This window comes from Nomascus leucogenys, chromosome X (assembly GCF_006542625.1).
Source record: "Nomascus leucogenys isolate Asia chromosome X, Asia_NLE_v1, whole genome shotgun sequence".
Taxonomy (NCBI): Eukaryota; Metazoa; Chordata; class Mammalia; order Primates; family Hylobatidae; genus Nomascus; species Nomascus leucogenys.
This window is the reverse complement of record NC_044406.1, coordinates 74776042-74792949: the sequence shown is the minus strand read 5'-3', so window position 1 is coordinate 74792949 and position 16908 is coordinate 74776042. Positions and strand designations below refer to the sequence as shown.

The 16908-nt window shown below is 37.1% G+C and overlaps 1 protein-coding gene across 5 annotated transcripts in view; it reads left to right on the top strand.

Annotated features, from left to right (window-relative positions):
• Nucleotides 1-16908, top strand: part of CHM (CHM Rab escort protein) — a 192274-nt gene that overhangs the window by 62186 nt on the left and 113180 nt on the right. For 3 of the 5 annotated variants that reach the window (XM_003269017.3, XM_030806936.1, XM_030806932.1), the window contains exons 3-4: nucleotides 6094-6166; nucleotides 9034-9158. In XM_003269017.3, coding sequence (XP_003269065.2) covers nucleotides 6094-6166; nucleotides 9034-9158 — 198 coding nt within the window. Of the gene's footprint in view, nucleotides 1-1037; nucleotides 1174-6093; nucleotides 6167-9033; nucleotides 9159-16908 lie in introns of those variants that run through there. The other 2 variants (XM_030806935.1, XM_030806933.1) reach the window with 2 other exon arrangements.

The following is a 16908-nucleotide window of genomic DNA, read 5'->3' as shown; positions in this document are numbered from 1 at the left end:
TTGGCAGGCTATTTATTTCTGATTCCATTTCAAAGCTTGTTATTGGTCTGTTCAGAGAATCAGTTTATTCCTAGTTCAGTCTTGGGAGGGTGTATGTGTCCAGGAATTTATCCATTTCTTTTATGTTTTCTAGTTTGTATGCATAGTGGTGTTAATAGTAGCTTCTGATGGTTATTTATATTTCTGTGGGGTCAGTGGCAACATTCCCTTCGTCATTTGTAATTGTGTTTATTTGTGTCTTCTTTCTTTTCTTCTTTAAGTCTAGCTAACGTCCTATCTATCTTATTAATTTTTTCAAAAAGCCAACTCCTGGATTCATGGATCTTTTGAATAGTTTTTCCTGTCTTCATTGAAATTCTTGGTTGCAAATCTTTTTCTTTAAGAATGTTGAATATGGGTTCCCAATCTTTTGTTGCTTGGGTGGTTTCAGCTGAGAGGACCACTTTTAGCCTGATGGGGTGCCCTTTCTCTCTAGCTGCCCTTAATGTTGTTTCTTTCATTTTGCCCTTGAAACATCTGAAGATTACGTGTTTTGGGGATGATATTCTTGTGTAGAATCTTGCAGGGGTTTTATGTATTTTCTGTATTTGACTGTTGGCCTCTCTAGCAAGGTTGGGAAAATTATCATGGAAGATATCCTGAAATATGTTTTCCAAGTTGTTTGCTTTTCCCCTGTCTCTTTCAGGGATGCCAGATTTTGCCTGTTTACAGAATCCCATACCTCTCAGTCATATTGTTTATATCTTTTTATTCTTTTTTATTTTTGTCTGTCTTATTTTAGAGAACCAGTTTTCAAGTTCTGAGATTCTTTCCTTAGGTTGGTTTATTCTGCTGTTAATACTTGTGATTGCATTGTGATATCCTTGTATTGTGTTATTCCGCTTTGTCAGATTTGTTAGTTTTTTTTTTTTTTCATTTTCCAGCTATTTCATCCTTCAGCTCTTATATTGTTTTATTGTGATTCTTAGCTTCTTTGGATTGGGTTTCTCCATCCTCCTGAATCTCAAAGATTTTCATTTCTTTCCATATTCTGAATTGCACTTCTGTCATTTCAGGCGGCTCAGTCTGGTCAAGAACTCTTGTTGGAGAACTGGTGTGGTTGTTTGAAGGACGTACAACACTGGCCATTTGAGTTACCGGAGTTCGTGCATTGATTCTTTCTCATATCTGCCTGTGGGTATTCCTTTAACTAAAGTGTAGAGTGAATACAGTCACTAGACTTCTTTTCTGGTTATTTTCACAGGACCGAGGCTTTGTGCAGGGTCTTTATTGGAAGCTGACTTCTTGTCTTTGGTTTAAGAGAGGTACGTATGTTAGTGAGTATTTTTGGTCTTGAAGCTTTGGCGTGTCATCCAGTAGGTGGCACTTAAGTGTACTGGTTAGTTGATAGATTCTTGCTTGGCTGTGTGCCTCCGCTATGTTTCCTCACAGTTGCAGCCATGTTCCCTATCAATGCTCTGAAAGTGTGGGTTCCTCTGCCCCTTGAGTGCTGGCTGCAGGCCATAGCTTGGTGCTCCTGGGCTGCCCACTGAAACTCTGGGGTGATGTCAGCATTTATGTTTTTTCCACAATTTGGAGGCAGCAGAGTAAGGGACCTTAGTAGTGATTTTGGCCAAGGGTCTTTTACTTGTATCCTGGGGGCTCCACCCCAGAGAGATGCAGGTCAGCAGTTGCTCAGTGAGAGCAGTCCAGGATTCAGGATCTGTGCTCTGGGCCCAACCTGGGTGTTCTCTAGTGGTGAGCAGTCGGGGGTGGGTGTGACCTATGGGAAATGGACTGACCCCTTTTTCTGTTGACTACAGTTAGTTGGAGGTTTGGGTAAGGTACTTAGGGTCTTTGCTTCTTCGTTAGTCCGAGGGTAGCAAGGGAAGTCCGCTGCAGAGGCAGTGGCAGAGAGGCTTTCAGTTGCTCCTGGGGGCTCTGTCCAGGGAGTTGCCGAGCTGCTACTGGCTTAATAGCTCTGGTGAGGGTAGCTGGTGACCCAGACCTGGAGGACCTGCCTGGTGTGGAGTTATGGGAACGGGCTCCCATGTAACAGTCTGGCTGCTTTTCTGTAGGGCTGCTATGGTATGCTGGGTGCCTGCTCCAGTTGCTGATGACCTTGGATTTTCCAGTACCTCAAAATATCAACATTGAAGGCTGTGAAGCAGCAAAGATGGTGGCCTGCCCCTCCCTCTGGGAGATCCATCCGAGGAAGATGTGGACTTATTGCCAGCCTTAAGGCACCTGTAGAATATGGCTGGAGACTTTGGTTGTGAGGTCCTGTCTCATGAGGAGGAATGGGATTGAGGTTCCACTTAAGAAATGCTGTCTGGCCGTGTTTTTGTAGAGTAGCTGTGCTGTGCTGGCGGACCGCTTCTGTCCCTGGTTGGCTTGGACTCTCTGAAGCCTGAAGGCTGGAATGGCTATGTCACCCAAAGAGCAAAGATGGTGGCCCACCCCTCCCTTTGGGAGCTTCCTTCCAGGGAGGTTTCAAATCTCTTTTGGCCAGAGAACACTGGCAAGGGCTGCTGGTCCCAGTTGGGACATCCCACCTAGTGAGGAGGAATGGAATCAGGGACCACTTATAAAAGCAGTTTGGTCACGTTTTTGTAGAGCCACTGTGCTGGGCTTGGGGGACTGGTTCTGACCTGCGATGGCTTGGACTCTCCAAAGTCCAAAGGCTGGAAAGACTAAGTTGCCCAAATAGCAAAAATGGCAGCCCGCCTCTCCCGCTGGGAGCTCTGTCCCAGAGAGGTGCAATGCTGCTCCCTTTGGCTGGCTAGACTTCCAAGCCAGTGGTTCTTATCCTGTGAGGTGCCATGGAAGTAGGGCCTGCAGATTGTTGCTGCCTAGTCCCCTGAATTCAGCCCCTTTCCTAGGGGTGCATATGGGGGTCTAACCTCCCACTTCTTTGGAGTCACAGCTTCTTTAGCCAGGTTGCCTGGAAAGTCACAGTCAAGTCCTGACCCCACTCCCAGTCTTGTGATATTTTTCATCATAGATTAACTTTTTCCATAATTTTATATAAATGGTAGCATACAGTATGTACTCTTTGGCTAAGGCTTTCAGTCAGCATAATGCTTTTGAGATTCATTTATGTTGTATATAGCAGGTGATTATTCCTTTCTATTGGTGAATAGTACCCCATTTTATGGATATACAACAGTTTGTTTATTCATTCTCCTGTTGATGGATACTTGGATTATTATCAGTTTGGGGCTATTAATAAAGCTGCTGTGGAAAGACTTGTACAAGTATTTTTGTCAGTACATGCTTTTCTCATGTGTAATTGCCTAGAAATTGAAATTACTCGATCATAAGGTGGGTATATATTTATCTATTAAAAAACTACCAGATATTTTTAGAAAGCGCTTGTACCATTTTATATGTTCACCAAAATATATGAGCATTCTGGCCATCCACATCAATACCAGGTATTGACAATCTTTTTAATTATTTTGGTGGCTACGTACTGGTATCTCATATGCTCGTTTGTAATGCTATTATAATAGGCACTTACCTAATGATATTGCGTACTTTTTCATGTGCTCATTAACCACGTTCTTTTGTGAAGTGTCTCTTCAAACCCTTTGCCCGTTTTTACCTTTTAATATCTGTCTTATTAAGTTGAAAGAGTTCTTTATATATCCTGGATAACAAGCCTTTATTTTTATTTTTATTTTTTATTGTTTATTTTTTTTTGAGACAGAGTTTTGCTCTTGTCGCCCAGGCTGGAGTGCAGTGGCACGATCTCGGCTCACTGTAGCCTCTGCCTCCTGGGTTCAAGCAATTCTCCTACCTCAGCCTCCTGAGTAGCTGGGACTACAGGTGTGTGCCACTACGCCTGGCTAATTTTTTTCTGTTTAGTAGAGACGGGGTTTCACCATTTTGGCCAGTCTAGTCTCGACCTCCTCACCTCAGGTGATCCGCCCACCTCGGTCTCCCAAAGTGCTAGGATTACAGGCGTGAACCACCGTGCCTGATCAATAACAAGCCTTTATTAGATATGTTTTGTGAATATTTGTGTCTGGCCCATTCATTTATTAAAATAATTTATTTCGTAGGGAAGTTTTTCATTTTGAGGAAGCCTAATTTATCAATAGTTTTAATTGCTTTTTGTGTCCGAAGAAACTTTTGTCTGTCCCCAATGTTAGATTTTTGATATATATTTATTACTTATATATTGGTATATCCATTCAAATAAATTTTACTTTGATCTTGAAGCTTTCACCCGTTAGCCAGTGCTGCTCACTTACGACTTTATGTTGATTGCAAATAAATCTAAATATCTCAACAAAAAAGTATAGTGTCAGTAGTTTCAGGTTTTTTTCCCCTCCTTCAAAACCTAGGATATTTTCTAGTTTTGTTGAGTATTATATTTGGAGGATGGGAAGAAATAGCAGAATTGTATTCTTCTCAGGCAAAAGGGATGGAAGTATAAATTGCTATGGGAAAACCTCAAATTCTAACATTCTTCTGTCTTCTCTATACCTGCTATCACCCACCTTCTCCTTCCTTTCACTGTTCTCTCTGATGCAAGGGGTCACTACTTGTAGGTTTCCTGATTCCAACATTTTGGTAAAGGGTGACCGTCTAGAATTGCTACTATAGCTGAAATTCTAGCTAAATTTTAAAGACCATTGGAGATTCTGGACAGTATATGAATTCACATTATTTCCGAAGAGACTGTCAGATGTAAGTACGATATGATCTATATTAATAAAGCTACTTTCACAGGCATTTTATTTAACCCTTTTCTGTGTTAGAGAAAAGCAGTACTTGTTTGGTAAAATGCTGGAGCCTAAAATCTGCTTACTTTTCAGACCTATGTCAACAGTTGATTTAGGAAACATGAGTCAGAATTGGGAGATGATCTCCAGTAGCATTATGGAAGAGTTATTTTATATTTTATTTTATTTCATTTCATTATTTTATTTTATGATAGGGTCTTGCTATTTTGCAAAGGCTGGTATTGAACTCCTGGGCTCAAGGACTCCTCTCTCTTCAGCCACCCAAGTAGCTGGGATTACAGGTGTGTGCCACTGTGCCTGGCTGGAAGAGTAATTTTAGATATCACATTATAGGTTTTATTTTTTGTTTAATTGTTTAAAAACCTTTCATGGATTTTTATTTTATTAGAGAAGCAGAGAAGCAAAAATGAAAATGGAAACAAAACCAAGAATCCCTCCCAACCAGAACCAGAATGGGTGTTGTAGGTGGGATCAAGTGTACTTGGGGGCTTATCATACAGAGTCAGTAAGTGCAAATCTGTTTACAAGGATCCGGAGGCCCAATATGCAGTGAAGAATTAAAGAGTTCTGGTTGCAAAAAATCCCCACTTAATGGTCTGATGTCTACAAGGTTTACCTGATCCTAATTAGGAGACCTCTGGGTTGTTCAAAACAGCAATCTTCACAGGTCTGAGTAATGAAGAATAATAGCTCACCCGGTTATTAGTGATAATTTTGTTTCTATTATACTTATTGCAAATGTCTTGATGTGATGTGAATAACTATTTCCCAGGATCTCCTTGTATTTCTGGCCCTAAAGGCTAAGAACAGCACAGAGTCTTCCACTTTATCTAGAGTAGCCAATTGTGTGTCTGTGTGTATGTATATGTTTTGTGTTGGAGATGGGTTTGATGGTGGTGGTGGTGGTGGTGGTGGTGGAGGTGGCGGAGGTGGTGGTAGAGGAGGAGGAGATTTAAGTACTTACAGAAAACTTAGCAGTTTTTCAGTAGCTTTCTTTGAGATCTATCAAGGTTTTCTTCCTTGCCACATTTGTTAACCCAAGAGTCATATATATTCATGTTACCTGCTAAATGCCCATGTCAGGCAGTTCACATAATCAGTGGAGAAAGCTTTAAAGAAGCCAAAGATGTTTTTTAACTCCTTATGTGATGAAAAATTTCTTTTGGGATCTGAGAGGCCCACTTTTAGCCTACCAATTCCACTTATTTGAGCCTTCCAATTATGTGTACTTTTGAACTCTTGAGGCAGTAATATTAAAAAGTGAAGTAAGTTTAAGGGTTAAAGATGGTTTGTTGATGAAGATCAGTGAATTGATTTTTATACCATTTTCTTTACTCTTTTTTTTTTTTAATTGTTACAGGAGAAGTTACTATGGAGGAAACTGGGCCAGTTTTAGCTTTTCAGGACTATTGTCCTGGCTAAAGGAATACCAGGTAAAGTTTGTATCTGACCTATTAATTTGCTTTGTTTTATTGTATGTTACATAGTAACCCTGCATTGAAGAAAACCCTAAGCTTCACCTGTAATACAGGATTGATTCTTTATTCACTTATTTTACAAAAAATATGTAAAGTCACCTTTTCAGCTAATATTTTCCCAATGTCTTTAACCCTTTTTAAATATAAATGGAGGTCGGGTGCGATGGCTCATGCCTGTAATTCCAGCGCTTTGGGAGGCCAAGGTGGGCAGATCACCTCAGGTCAGGAGTTCGAGACCAGCCTGGCCAACATGGCGAAATCCCGTTTCTACTAAAAATGCAAAAATTATCTGGGCATGGTGGCACGTGCCTGTAGTCCCAGCTACTCAGGAGGCTGAGGCAGGAGAATCACTTGAACCCGGGAGGTGGAGGTTTCAGTGAGCCGAGGTTGCAGTGAGCCGAGATTGCACCTTTGCACTCCAGCCTGGGCAACAGAGTGAGACTCTGTCTCAAAAAAAAAAAAAAAAAATATATATATATATATATATATATATATATATATATATAAAACAATATAAATAAACGTGTTGGCTGAAGAGTAAACTGTTTGTACTTAATAACTATTTCCTAATTATTTATGTGCCCAAATATAAGACAATAAGTTTTTCCCCAAAATCATCTTTAGAAAAAATATCCTAGTCCTTATAAAATCTCACATTTACTGGTTGCTCTTAGAGTCAGTATATTTTGAACAAAAACCAAAAAAAAAAAAAAGACCTAACAATTTGGGGAAGATACATTAATTTGAAATGATCTCAGTGGTGATTTTGTATTTTATAGAGGTTACCTGACAGAATCAACCAAAAGAAAAATCAAAGAAATTTAGTATGAATTCAGTAATTTTTTTCTAAGGGTAGGATCTCAATACTAAGCTGTTGAATACCATTATAAAGAAACTGTTTAGGGATCACGTATAGCATAATATGGAGAGTCAGCTCTGGAGTTTGTCAACTTTTATAAGACGGATTTAAAAAAAACTGTCCTACTCTTATGCAGATTGGTACATGTGGCTTGAAATGAAATTTCTGCTGAGAGCATCATACAGAAGATCAGAGACTGCTGTATCGCAAAAGAATTTAGATGTTTGGAAAGGAGGGTGATGTAGTCCAGAAAATTGTATTCAGTTAGCTAAGACTTGTTAAGCATTTATCATGTGCCAAGCACCATTGCATTGATTGATTGATTTAATCAATGTGCATGACTTAATCAGTATACGTGACTCAAAAAGTGCCTCTCATGATGACAAAGACACTGATATTGAAGATGCAGTGGAAATTCAGTTTGAATATTGTTGCATGAAATGAGTATAGAGAAACAAGCAATATTTGTAAAGTAGCATTTCATATAATAATTCAAACTGTGTAAGTCAAGAGAGTAAATAAGTAGATATTTAACTGTTTAGTCTGTGTGCTTAAATATTCATGTATTTACTTTGATCAGAAACTCTTTTTTGCCCCTTATTTTTGGTAAGTGTATGTGAGGGTCACCTTATATTTAGGCATATTTAGTACTTCCATGAGAAAATGTAGTGTAGATTGTCAAAACAAAAATAACAAAATATACCCCAATAGTCTGAATGGAAATTTAAAAAAATAAATTTGGTAATGTTTAATATTTATTCAAATAAAAATGTTTTTCTTGAAGTTTAGTTTATTTTAATGATTGTTTTACTCCAGGATCTTCACCCTGCCACTGTCTTTGTCTCTCCACTCCCTTTCCCTGGTCCACAGTTCTTTTCTTAGGCTGGTAACCTCATGTCTACACATTCAAAAATCTTGTATTTCACCTTCTCTTCTACTTATGTTTGGATGTTTAGTACTATCTAATATTATACTTGATAATAAGAGCTGTATGTCACTACTTTTCTTCAGTTTAAAATGTTAAACTCAGGACAACAAAGCCTTTTAAAAATATTTATTGCCTTTATGACATTTGTAAGTTTAAAAGTTTTCTGAGATGAATTTACTTAAAAGATATTGTAATTCTATTTTCCTACTAGTTCCTTCAGTATGTATAATACAATTTCAAAAAGTTTTCTCTCAGAAAGATGTGTATTAAACAGCTTAAGATTTTAAACAGATTAAAAATTGATCCTTGACATTTGAAAAAGGTGTATCTTGACACCTTCAAAAATACTCTGTATTTAAATACTCCATAAAATATAATGAGGAATTACTGAACATTTTAACGGACCACTTTCAACCCTTAGTCAGAGTTTACATGCTTTAGTACACATTCTTGTTTTTTATTGTCTTTCTTGTTTTATAAGGTATTCAGTGACTAATTATTATAAAGCCCTTAGTTATACTGGGCTGAATATTTTTCAGAAGTACTTTTATATGTAATCAAAATTTGATATGACTAGCGACCAACCTTCAAAGATCTGAAAATAAATAGAATGAAGTTATTTTGACTCTGCTGTTTTGACCAAAAAATGTTTAAAAAAACCCCTGTTTTTATTAATAAGTAATGTATATAACAGATATACTTGATTCTCAGCAGATAGAGGGTTAGTTGTCCTAGTTCTTAAGCAATGTCTAAACAGCCATGTCTGAATGACGTTTTCAGAATTTCATATACCCTGATAGAAATCTGTAAATCAGATCTAGTTTTTGGTAGTATAGATTTTACACATTGTTTTTCTCTCCTTCCTTTGAAGTTGAAACACTTGTTGGACTTTCTTTGGTGACTCTGAGGTGATATCCTTTGAGTTTTGGTAAGAAGAAATAAGCATGAATTTAGACAAGATGTAAATTTTCTCAGAAAATTACATGTTTCACACTGCCCACTTTGATTAAAACTTCTTATCTGCGTTTTGTTTAGGAAAACAGTGACATTGTAAATGACAGTCCAGTGTGGCAAGACCAGATCCTTGAAAATGAAGAAGCCATTGCTCTTAGCAGGAAGGACAAAACTATTCAACATGTGGAAGTATTTTGTTATGCCAGGTATGAAAAGTATTTACTGCAGGTAAACTAAGTTAATGACTTTTTCACTCTTCTTCAGAAGAAGCCAACAACAAAGATTTATGTGGTATTGGTTGCTACAAGTCACATTAATATGCTGGTTTTGCCTGTTTTTAAATGGAACTTTTCAGTTTTCTGTGTTTAGGTAATAATGATAACATCTTACCTTAATGCCTCCAAATTTACCAAGCTGTTTTAAATATATTATCCTACTTGATCATTAAAACAATTCTGTGCTAGGGTAGGGCAGATAGTAGTATTAATAGTTGGATTTTTTACAGAATCCTCAATGGAACTTAAGGAGATTAAGTAGTTGCAGAAGGTCACGTGGCTTGGTAAATGGCAGGGCCACACTTAAGCTCCAGAGTGGTAGAGCTCAAGATTAAATTCCAGAGTTTTTCCTACTGCTCCAGTGTTCTTCCAACTATATCATCTTTCTTAGATAATACTCAGTGTAGCAAAATGGAAGATTATAATTTTTGAATAAATAAATTTTGTGGGCATAATATTTGGGTACATATTTTGGTAAATTAGGATAGAACAGTGGGAAGTAATAATGTTTTAAGTATCTCCCTCTGAGTGAGAGATTCACTGTTTAAAAACAATTGGATTAGTTTACTTTTTTCAAATGATATATGATTGACAGGTTGAAAGGTAATAATCACATAGTTAAGCCATTCAAGTAGTTATAAAGTCCAGAGGATTAGAATATCAGTCTGCCAGGCACTTTAATAGTAATTAAAACTTAAAATTCAATATATCAGAGATTCTTCAGGATACGCTTTGTCATCTTACATATCATTGTTGTGGCAGAGTGTTAAGCATGAGCCTGTGAAAAGTTTGGTAACATGTGCTTGACTTCTTAACCTATGTTCATATCTTTCATGTAAGTAGCATTCTTTCCCCATAATATATAGTCTGTGTTCTGTGATTTTCTTTTTTTTTTTTTTTTTGGGACGGAGTCTCGCTCTGTCACCCAGGCTGGAGTGCAGTGGCGCGATCTTGGCTCACTGCAAGCTCCGCCTCCCGGGTTCACGCCATTCTCCTGCCTCAGCCTCTCCGAGTAGCTGGGACTACAGGCGCCCGCCGCCACGCCCGGCTACTGTTTTGTATTTTTAGTAGAGACGGGGTTTCACCGTGGTCTCGATCTCCTGACCTCGTGATCCGCCTGCCTGGGCCTCCCAAAGTGCTGGGATTACAAGCGTGAGCCACCGCGCCCAGCCTGTTCTGTGATTTTCTGTAAAAGCACAGCCTTTGAAATGTCTGGTATAGATTATAATTTGTATAATGCTAAATGCCATTTGGTATGAAAAGGTACAGCTCACTAGATATTGTTCAGAGCCAGTGCTGAAAGATTTAAAACAAGATGATTTCAACTGAAAAGACATATGCTTTAATGAAATGAGAAATAAATATTTGGTAACTTTCTTGTATGCTTTTGTGTGCCCATGAATATTACTTGACTACAATATAGTGACAGTCACACTGGCCTTCTGAGAGGTATTATACTTTAGTTACTTCAAGGCCACTGATGACTTTTTATGATAATTGAGGTTAATAGTTTCTAATGGCCGAGTTCATACATTTTGAGTGCAAAGAAAATTATCTCATTTTCAGTTCCTGATCTCTTCAGTTTCATTTGTATAACTTCTCAAAGTGCGAAACTAAATGGTTGTTGGTGGAAGGTTTGTTTGAAGACAATGAAATATAACTCTGTTATATGTTCCTCTTGCCAGTTAGAGCGTGGAGCATAAAGTGAACTGGGATAATGTTTTATATGTCTTAATTCACTTGGAAAAGTTAGCTGGTTATTAATGTCATAGTGATAAGCAGGAAAAGCCTTGAGAACATCAGGAAAGTAGAGAAAGTATAGAAAATCCATTTGTAAAGGCCATCTATAGTAAGTGCTGGCAACATGGGTAAATAGGACTAAAAATATCTCACTTAGCCCCAACAAGACTGGCATCCTTAATCTTTTGGATCATGTTCACAAACTTGAAATTATATGAAAGGGGCTAGGGCCAAAATAGTTGTCACAAAGTTTTACATTATACAGGAGGTTATCATCAGCACTCACTGACTTAAAAGCCTTATTTATTTAATACGTATTTCTGACAACCTCATTTTCTTTCTGTGTGTGTGTGTGTGTGTGTGTGTGTGTGTGTGTGTGTGTTTTCCCCCAGCATTGTAGTTTAAAGCAGCAAATAGGAAAGGGGTATCTGCTAGAGGCAAGCAAACTGAGAACCACATGGAGACTAGGGTTATAGTCCTTAACTTGCTATGTGATACTAAGCAAGAGATGTCTCTATTTTGAGTCTATGTTTTGCCATTAATAAAACGTGTTTGGAAGGGTTTGGACTAGGCGATCTCAGAAGTCTCTCTGGGCTCTAACATGCTACTATTTTTTTTTTTTTTTTTTGAGACGGAATCTCACTCTGCTACCCAAGCTGGAGTGCGGTGGTGCGCGGTCTCTGCTCACTGCAAGCTCTGCCTCCCAGGTTCACGCCATTCTCCTGCCTCAGCCTCCCGAGTAGCTGGGACTGCAGGCGCCTGCCACCACACCCGGCTAATTTTTTGTATTTTTAGTAGAGACGGGGTTTCACCGTGTTAGGCAGGATGGTCTCCGTCTCCTGACCTCGTGATCCACCTGCCTTGGCCTCACAAAGTGCTGAGATTACAGGCGTGAGCCACTGTGCCCGGCTCTAACATGCTACTATTTTAAGTGCTACTTGGTAGAATAATAAAGGAGAAGACAGCATCAGCAAACTGAAAGCAGACTTTGGGCCATTTAGTGTATGGGTAAGTGGCTTTTCATATCAGAAGATCCCTCAAGGCCGTCACTGTATTATAGTACAGTATAACAGTTGATGATCACAGTTGTATCCCAGTGTCTTCAGGCAAAAGTTAAATAATGTTCTTTATCCGCCACTTGAAAAAGTAGAGGATTTGAAGTACGTTTTAGAAAGATGAGTATTAAAAATGATTAGAATAAAAAGTGTACCCTTTTAAGAGACAAGGTTTTGTTATCTAGAAAATTCTCTTATTTCCTCTTAAGTAAGAGTATCGCTATATAGTAGATCTTTAACATTCTTAAAGGATACATTGCAAAATCTTCATGGATACCCTTTTGTAAATAATGAAAAATATGGCACAGGTTTCTGGCTTTTTGTCATTGCTTTCTGAAACATATGTGTTAGTGATGCTAATGTTATGGAGTTTGTGTGTATTTAGTTCCATACAATTTTATCCCATTTGTGGGTTCATGTATTCACTATCACAGTCAAGTTATGGAGCAGAACAGTTCTATTACTACAAGGACCCCTACTATTATTTTTCCGTAAGCACATCTGATCTACTTCTTACTCACCCCTACCATTCATAACTCCTGACAATCACTAATCTGTTTTCCAGCTCTATAATCTTGTCATTTTAAGAATATTATGTAAATGGAACTGTATAGTATGTAATGTTTTGGCATGGGCTTTTTTTTACGCAGCGTAATTCCCTGGAGATTCATCCAGGTCATTGTGTACATTAGTAGTTTGTTCATTTTTCATCACTGAATAGTATTCCACAGTAATGGGTTTACCACAGTTTGTTTAATCATTCACCCGTTGGAAAACATCTGACTGTTTCTAGTTTTTGCTATTATAAATAAAGCTGTTATGCAATTTCGTGCATTGGTTTTAATGTGACTTTCTCTGGGATAAATACTCAAGTGTATAATTGCTGGGTCATATGGTAATTGCATATTTAGTTTTAAAAGAAACTGCAGAGCTATTTCAGAGGAGCTGAAATACTATTTTACATTCCCACCAGAAATGTGTAAGTAATCCAATTTCTCCACATGCCTTAATTTGGTGTTGTCACTTTTTTATTTTAGCCATTTTGATGGCTCGTTTTGAATATTTTTTATGTTCTCTTATTTGCCATCCATATACCATTTTTGGTGAAGTGTCTGTTCATGTCTTTTGCTTGTTTTTAAAATTGGAGTAGTTTTTTTTTTTTTTTTTTTTTGAGACGGAGTCTCGCTCTGTCGCCCAGGCTGGAGTGCAGTGGCACAATCTCGGCTCACTGCAAGCTCCGCCTCCCGGGTTCACGCCATTCTCCTGCCTCAGCCTCTCCGAGTAGCTGGGACTACAGGCGCCCGCCACCACGCCCGGCTAATTTTTTTGTATTTTCAGTTGGAGTAGTTTTTTACTGTTGAGTTTTCAGAGTTAAAAAAAAAATCCATTCTAAATATGTGTCCTTTGTCAGATATGTGGTTGGAGAATATTTTCCCCAAGTCTCTAGCTTGTCTTTTCATCCTCTTTAAATAGGATATTTTGCAGAGCAAATATTTTTAATCTTGATGAGGTCTAATTTATCAGTTATTATTATTTTGATTATTTTGGTGTGAAGTCTAAGAACTTTTTGCCTACCTATAGGTATAGATTTTCTCTTTTTTTTTTTTTAATTATAGTTTTATGTTGTACGTTTAGGTCCGTGTTCTTTTTTGTTTTTCGATCTAAGCATATCCAGTTGCTTCAACACCATTTATTGAAAAGGCTATTCTTCCTCTATTGAATTACTTTTATACCTTTGTCAAAAATCAGTTGATTGTACTTGGATGGGTCTATTTTGAGGTTCTTTATTCTGTTCGATCTATATGTTTTTTCCTCCACCAGTACCACATTATCTTTATTACTGAAGTTATGTGATAGGCTTTACTATCAGAAAAATTCCTCCCAATTTATTTTTCCTTGTCAAGATTGTTTTAGATATTCTAGAGTTTGTGCCTTTCCATATAAATGTTTAAATAAGCTTGTCTGTATCTAAAGAAAAATCTTGCTGAGATTTTGATAACAATTGCTTTAATACTATAGATTAATTTGGGAGGATTGACCTCTTTATTATTTTGAGTCTTCCAATCTATGAACATGGTATGTCTCTCTACTTATGAAGCTCATCTTTGATTTTCTTCAATAGAATTTTGTAATTTTCAGCATACTGATCCTGTACATGTTTTATTAATTGCATACCTAGATATTTAATTTTCTTTGGAACAATTATAAATGGTATTGTCTTTTTAATTTTGGTTTTCACATATTCATTGCTACTATCTAGCAATGCACTTGCCTTTTATGTTTTGATTTTGGATATTTCTTGAAATCTTGCTGAATTTAATTCCCAGTTCTAGAAGCTTTTTTGTAGATTGCTTGGGATTTTCTACCTAGATAATTATGTGTTCAGTAAAGAGGAAAAGTTTTATGCCTTTCTTTTCACGGGCTGCTTTTTTGTTTGTTGATTTGGTTTTGTTTTTAAGAATCTATTTTCTGTTGTGAGTCATGTGTTTTCCATCCACAGCCATATGGCACAGGTTAATTGTGTTTTCTACTTATCCTTAGGCTCACTTAATAAGCCCTACTTTGTTCTTTTTTCCCAGAAAGGAAGTTCTCATCACTTCCTGAGGACATTTTAATTATACACTAATGCTGGGCAATCATTTGATGTCTCTCATTTGCTGAATATATTGTTCTTGCACATGGTGTCTCAGCATATGCAATTCAAATCCATAATCTGGTCAAATGACAAATTACCAAAAGTACTACCCTTAAATGATCATTCATGCCAAGAGTTTACTGTATTTGCTTGTATCAAGCAAGTAAATAGATATAAGTCAAACTTGAATCATTGGTGCACTATATATGTGGGATATTGTTTTAAATGTTTTTGTAAATTTCTAAAACATCATGTAAAAATGACTTTATAATGATATGAAGGCTAAAATATTATGACCTGTCTTGTCACTTTAGACCAGATGACTTAGCTTATTTATAGAGTTGGTGTATATTAGGGTAGAATCTGTGGTTTGATTTCTTTCTTTCTTTTTTTTTTTTTGTTGAGACAGTCTCACTCTGTCACTACGCTGGAGTGCAGTGGCATGATCTTGGCTAATTGCAACCTCTGCCTCCTGGGTTCAAGCGATTCTCCTGCCTCAGCCTCCCGAGTAGCTGGGACTACAGGCACGTGCCACCATGCCCAGCTAATTTTTCTATTTTTAGTAGAGACGGAGTTTCACCATGTTGGCCAAGATGGTTTCGATCTCTTGACCTCATGATCTGCCCGCCTTGGCCTCCCAAAGTGCTGGGATTACAGGCATGAGCCACCGCACCTGGCCTATGGTTTGATTTTCATGTATGCCACTTGATTATTTAACATTAAGGAAGAATAAAATGTATATTTCTTGGTCATAAACAATGGTATAGCCATACTGATAGCCTTCTAATATTTTATCTTTGATTGCAAGGAGGATTGGGCGAGAATTCAAATGGATTAGTGCAAACCCATTACCACTGCCTGGAAAATACCTCAAAGTATTTGGGCAATATAATTCTAATATATGTATTCTAATATAAATATATAGGGTGTATTCATATATTATGTATTCTAATATAAATATATAGAATAGTTATTTTTTGATTACCATGACTTATTTAAAAAAATTCTGAAGTATTATTCAACTTAAAGGTTTTCATGATCATTTCAACATTAAATTTAATATGCTGGATATTGCAAAACAGGCTAAATACTAAAATGTAAATTGTAGTTATTATTCTATCATAGGCTAGGTTCAAGCATCATAGACTGTAAAGAACTATCCAGATTGTTTTATCAGAGCTTTGTTTTCCTGATTCTTCCTTACAATAAGTGGGCTACTTAATACTTTGGACCTAAAATATTTTTGCTATACAAAGATTGTTTTTCATTGAAGTGATTTTTTGTGATTACACAATCGAGTTACGGAAGGGAAATGAAAAAGGACTATCGTTTATTGGATATTATCTTTGTAGCAACTGCTGTAACCTGTTGCTTTACATATTAATTTCATTTATTCTGTGCAACAGTCATGTGCATGAGCTATATATAGGTACATCTTACTGACAAACAGAAGCTCAAGGAATGCTAGAGATAGCAGAGCCAAATTTGAACTTGTGTTTTTCTAACTCAAAAACCTGTACTATTTCCATTGTATCATGTTGTATTTCAGTCATCAGGTAAACACATGTATGCACATCAAGGGAACCAACCGTTCCACCACGTGAATAAAGTATTTCCTTTGTGAAGACTAGCACCTAAGAAAGTGCTTCTTTAATTTACTGGAATACTATATAGTATTGTAATGTAGTTATATCTATAATGAAAAATTAAAGTGCCTAACTCCCAGTGTTAGGAAGCTATGGGAAGAATCCAGTATTCTTTAGTTGTTGAGACCAGTTTATATGCCATGGGATTTTTTAAATTGATACATAATAATTGTATATATTCATGGGATACAATATGTTTTGATACATATAAACATTGTGGAATGATCAAATGATCAAATCAGGCTAATTAGCATATCCATCACCTTAAACCTTTATTATTTTTTGTGAGAACATTCAGAATCATCTCTTCTAGCTATTTGAAATATACAATGCATTATTGTTAGCTATACTCACCTTACTGTGTGATAGAGTACCAGAATGTATTCCTCCTACCTAACTGTAACATTATACCCATTGACCAACCTCTCCTCATCTTCCCCTCCCTCCTGTTCTCCCCAGTCTCTGGTAACCACTATCAAGTTTTTTAGATTTCACATATGAGTGAGATCATTCAGTAATTTTCTTTCTGTTCTCAGCTTATTTCACTTAATGTAATGTTCTCCAGGCTCATCCATGTTGCCACAAATGACACGATTTAATTTTTT